The sequence below is a fragment of the Callithrix jacchus genome, chromosome 5 (genome assembly GCF_049354715.1).
Source record: "Callithrix jacchus isolate 240 chromosome 5, calJac240_pri, whole genome shotgun sequence".
Classification (NCBI taxonomy): Eukaryota; Metazoa; Chordata; class Mammalia; order Primates; family Cebidae; genus Callithrix; species Callithrix jacchus.
The window spans coordinates 74,889,300-74,894,951 of record NC_133506.1 but is presented as its reverse complement, the minus strand read 5'-3'; the positions used below and the strand labels follow the sequence as shown (position 1 = coordinate 74,894,951).

General features: G+C 45.2%; 1 protein-coding gene across 1 annotated transcript; it reads left to right on the top strand.

Moving 5' to 3' along the window:
- The first annotated feature begins 323 nt into the window (after window positions 1-323).
- KRABD2 (KRAB domain containing 2) lies at window positions 324-4,914 on the top strand. The gene is given in 4 exon segments (XM_017972307.4): window positions 324-358; window positions 360-410; window positions 412-545; window positions 1,681-4,914. Coding segments are annotated over 4 exon segments (1,458 nt in total). The 5' UTR covers window positions 324-338; the 3' UTR covers window positions 2,934-4,914.
- Window positions 4,915-5,652: the final 738 nt, after the last annotated feature.

Here is a 5,652-nt window from a genome sequence, read left to right as displayed (position 1 = left end):
TCTGCATGATAATCTCCTGACATATCTCTGTGTACACAGACATAATATTTCCATTGGAAACAGATCCTGCCACCCCTATTAAGAGCATCAAGCCTGTACCTGAAAACATCTCCTGACCTTGGAGTGCCCAGGTTCACTTGGACTCTGCTTTATTCTGGAAATATTAATTCATCAGCTGCAGCTCTGGCAGCATCAAAACAGGCCAGATTGATAGACCCCTCCAGGAAAGCAAAACTTTCCTTCATCCATGAGGCTGTACTCATTGTGTTGGATATGAGACCTATTTCTTATTTTTTCCGTTTATTCACCTGACTTGCTTTCAGAGTCCTTTATGCTGCATGCCCTCATTCCTGGTGCCCTCTCATTTCTTCTCCAGTCCTGCTGAAGCTGCTCCTTAGCCCAGGCCCTATGACAGCAGCCAGCACTGTTTCCAGAGGCAACAGCATTTGAAGATATGACCAAAGATTGGAATTATTTAGAAGCCTCTCAAAAAGATTATTACAGGGACACAATGCTGGACAGTTATGAGAACATGGTCCCACAGGGTAAGGACTCAAAATCTTCCTTTATTAATCCTATAGACAATTGTCAAGGGGAAACCGTCATTTAAAAATATCCCCACAGCTTTCTTCTTGATTCCCCCAAAATAAGGACAGACTCTTCAGCCTTAAAAAATTGTGTTGTTGGTTTTTTTGTTTTGTTTTGTTTTTTGTCTTTTTTTTGGAGGCAGTCTCACTTTGTCTTCCAGGCTGGAGTGCAATGGCATGATCTCAGCTCACTGTAACCTTTGCCTCCCAGGTTCAAGCAATTCTCCTGCTTCAGTCTCCCAAGTAGCTGGGACTACTGGCTCCTGCCACCACACCTGGCTGATTTTTGTATTTTTAGTAGAGACAAGGTTTCACCATGTTGGCTAGGTTGGTCTCAAACTCCTGACCTCAGGTGATCCGCCCGTCTTGGCCTCCCAAAGTGCTGGGATTACAGGCATGAGCCACTGCACCAAGCCAAGAAATTGTTTCTGTTGATTATGAGAAGACTCAGAAGCAATCCCTGGTATTAATTTCAGTTTAAGAGTTTGCTGTTAATTAGTCGGGTGTGGTGGCACATGCCTGTAATCCCCGCTACTCAGGATGCTGAGGTGAGTTCGATGAGGCAGGAGAATCACTTGAACCCAGGAGGCGGAGGTTGCAGCGAGCTGAGATTACGCCATTGCACTCTAGCCTGGGTGACAGGGCGAGACTCCGTCTCAAAAAAAAAAAAAAGTTTGCTGTTGTTATGTGGTACCTTTTAGCAACGTTCTCCCATTTATATCATTTTAAAGGATACTAGGGTAAGATTTTAGTCTGCTGCCTTAGGAGTTTCTGTTTATCCTCTCTCCTATTCAATTATTAATAACCAGTTGATTAGGTTTCATGCTAAAAGTTAACGGCTTCATTGTTTTTTCTGTTCACCTAAAGTCTAAAATCTCTACATATTTGTGATCTTCCTGATGTCAAATTCTATTGCTATGCTCTGGTTTTGGATGGTTCTAGTTGGCTTTCTAGCTGCTTTATACTATGTTCTATTATCATTCTTCCATGTAATCATCTTCAAAAATTAAATGAAAGAATTGAAGAACGTTAGAGGGAAAGTCTTCCAGGTGGGAGTATCAGTGAATTTAACTTTGTTCTCTTCCTTTCTTAGGATCCTTCTTAGAGTTCTCCATGATGCCTCAGAGAGCTGGAAATGATCCACCTGGGGCTTCAAATGCAAGTGAAATGGAAATGGAGATGAGTAACATGAGAGAAAAGTTTCTTATGAGTGTAACAAAGTTAGTAGAAAGCAAAAGTTACAACAGCAAGGTATTTTCCAGAGAAAAGTACTTTCAAACAATAAAGGAAGTTAAAGAAGCTAAAGAAAAAGGGAAGAAGTCCTCACGTGATTATCGCCGTGCAGCAAAATACGATGTGATCTCTGTACAGGGCACAGAGAAACTGATAGAGGCTACTCATGGAGAACGAGATCGAATACGGTATTATGTGCATAAAGAAGAACTGTTTGATATTCTGCATGACACACATCTCAGAATTGGACATGGTGGGCGGACACGCATGCTCAAGGAGCTGCAGGGAAAATATGGGAATGTCACCAAAGAAGTTATTGTCTTATATCTGACTCTGTGTAAACAGTGCCACCAGAAGAACCCAGTACCCAAGAGAGGCCTTGCACCCAAGCCCCTGACTTTTAAGGACATAGACTCCACATGCCAAGTTGAAATACTTGACATGCAGTCAAGTGCCGATGGTGAGTTCAAGTTCATTTTATACTACCAGGACCACTTGACCAAGTTTATTATTTTACGGCCATTAAAAAGCAAGCAGACCCATGAGGTGGTCAGTGTCTTGTTAGATATTTTCACAATTCTTGGTACACCCAGTGTGTTAGACTCCGACAGTGGCATTGAGTTCACAAACCAGGTTGTTCGTGAGCTCAGTGAGTTGTGGCCGGACCTAAGGATTGTGTCTGGTAAGCACTACCCTGGCCATGCCCAGGGCTCCCTGGAAGGAGCAAGCCGTGATATAAAGAACATGATAAGTGCCTGGATGCAGAGTAACTACTCATGTCACTGGGCCAAAGGTCTCCGATTCGTGCAGATGGTGAGGAATCAGGCTTTCGACGTTTCCTTGCAGCAAAGTCCATTTGAGGCAATGTTTGGTTGTAAAGCCAAATTTGGGCTATATTCCTCAAACTTGCCTCGGGAAACTGTGGCTACTTTACAAACAGAAGAAGAGCTAGAAATTGCTGAAGAACAGCTAGAAAATAGCCTTTGGATCAGGCAGGAAGAAAGGGCTGAGATTGGAGCTGACAGATCTGATATGGATGATGACATTGATCCCAATCCTGAAGCTACAGAACCCAGCACCTCGCAAGGGGCTTCCGGCCTCCTCTGCTGGTGAACAGATGCCTGCTGGGGGGACCGTCACATACAGGTGTGTGTCTGAGCATTAGAGTCATCTGAGAACTGTTGCCAGAGGCTCCAGGGGAAAGGATTGAAGGCCCCACTCTCAGGTCAAGTTGTACATAGTAGTCCTTGCTCAAAAAGGGAAAACTTGATTGGGTCTGTGTATTTATTCTTAGGGCTGCCATAAAAAATTACCACAGCCTGGCCGGACACGTGGCTCAACCTATAATCCCCACACTTTGGGAGGCCAAGTCGGGCAGATCACTTGAGGTCAGGAGTTCAAGACTAGCCTGGCCAACATGGTGAAACCCTGTATCTACTAAAAATACAGAACTTAGGCCGGGTGCGGTGGCTCACGCCTATAATCCCAGCACTTTGGGAGGCTGAGGCGGTGGATCACGAAGTCAAGAGATCGAGACCATCCTGGTCAACATGGTGAAATGCCGTTCTCTACTAAAAATACAAAAATTAGCTGGGCATGGTGGCGCACACCTGTAGTCCCAGCTACTTGGGAGGCTGAGGCAGGAGAATTGCTTGAACCCAGGAGGCAGAGGTTGCGGTGAGCCGAGATTGTGTCATTGCACTCCAGCCTGGGTAACGAGCAAAACTCCATCTAAAAAAAAAAAAAAACAAAAAAAACTAGGTTTCAGTGAGCCGAGACTGTGCCACTGCACTCCAACCTTGGTGACAGAGCAAGACTCTGTCTCAAAAAAATAAAAATAAAAAATTACCACCACCTGGGTGACTTAACAGAAATTGAGTCTCACAGTTCTGGAGGCTGGAAGTCTGAAGTTAAGGTATCAGTAAGGTTGGTTCCTCCTGGAGGCTCTGGGGGAGAATCCATTCCATGCGTTTGTCCTTTCTCCGGTGGACACGGCAGTCCTTGGTGTTACTTGGCTTATGACAGTGTAAGTCCAGTCCCTGCTTCTATCTTCGTGTGGCCCTCTCCCCTGTGTCCATGTGTATTATTTTCTGTCTCTTGTAAAGACATCATCGGACACCAAATCTGTGTCAATGGATTTAGGGCCCACTCTAATGAGGATGATCTCATCTCAAGATCCTTACCTTATTTAGATCAGCACATACTCCTTTTCCAAATAAGGTCACATTCACAGGTACTAGAAACTTGAACTTGGACTTATCTTTTTAAGAGACACAGTTCTGGTCAGGCATGGTGGCTCACACCTGTAATCCCAGCTACTTGGGAGGCTGAGGCAGGAGAATCACTTGAACCCAGGAGGTGGAAGTTGCAGTGAGCTGAGACCCTGCCGTTGCATTCCAGCCTGGGCAACAGAGCAAGACTCCGTCTCAAAAAAAAAAAGAGACACAGTTCTACTCATTATAGTCAACAGAAGAAAATGTCTGCAAATAAGAGCTGATGGGGCCTCAAGAATGTAAAGCTGGTGGGGCTGCCCTAAATATATCTGACACGTATTCCTGCCCATCAGACACATACCCTAAAACATGAGGCATCACAGGAAAATAAATAGATGAAGGAAGGCTGGGCACAGTGCCTCATGCCTGTAAAGCCAACACTTTGGGAGGCTTAAGCAGCCGATCACTTGAGGCCAGGAGTTCGAGACCAGCCTGGCCAACATGGTAAAATCCTCTCTCTACAAAAATACAAAAAATTAGCCTGGCATGGTGGCACGGACCTGTAATCCTAGCTACTCAGGAGGCTGAGGTGGGAGGATCCCTTGAACCCCGGAGGTGGAGGTTACAGTGAGCCAAGATCACACCACTGTACTCCAGCCTGGACAACAGAGCAAGGCTCTGTCTCAGAACAAAAACGAAGTAAATGGAGGAAAAGTAATGAGAAGAAAAGCAGTTCATCCAAGATGCCCTAGAGACTGGCCACCTCACCAACTGGGCTGTTTCCTGCTTCAGGAGAAGTATGCACCATCCCTGCTCGCAGTGTACTACACAGAGAACTGTGTGACTGCATAAAACATATATTAAAATTAGGTCAGAATTAAGGTATGGCTGGAATTTGTGTATGAGTCTGCCACTTATCTGTGTCTCAAGCACTTAAAAACATATCCTGTTCCTGGCACAGGTCAGTGCCTTGCAGGAAGTGACCAATAGGGAAACAGTCGAGGTTTCTAGAACAAAATGCAAGAGTTGGGCTGAGATCACTGCTCTACCTAGAGAGGAGTAGGGCAAGGCCAGTCTGGATCATGGTTCAGAGCAAGGATGACTGACCAGCCACAGGGGAGGACAGTGCCCAGGACCTGTGTATGCCTACGTTCCCAATGCCTCAGATGGAGTGCCTAGCCCATTGAAGGCCCTCAGTGAATTTAATGAGTAAATGATTCTACACAAATGGGCATGGGGAAGAAGAAAGGGCCTGCAATATTTTATTCTTTATAAGGTGTCCTTCCTGCACATTCCAGAGCCATCTAAAACCCATTCTGATTGTCACTAGTGCCAGTTCCCTCTTCTGTAAGGGGCAGTAACATTCCTGATGCTGCCTACCTCACAGGATTGTCCCGAGAGACCAGCGAGATTCTGCATGTGAAGGGGCTTTCTCTATGAATAGTGAAGTTCTACAATGTGACTCATCTTGGCTGCAAGCAGATCCTGTTCTCCGCATAAGTGTGGGAGACCTCTTCATTACCATTTCTTTTCAGATTCAGCAGTGTTAAGTTGGAATGTATTCAGTGAAGCTGCATGATGATCACATAGGAAGTGACATCACTTTCCAGCTTGTTTTG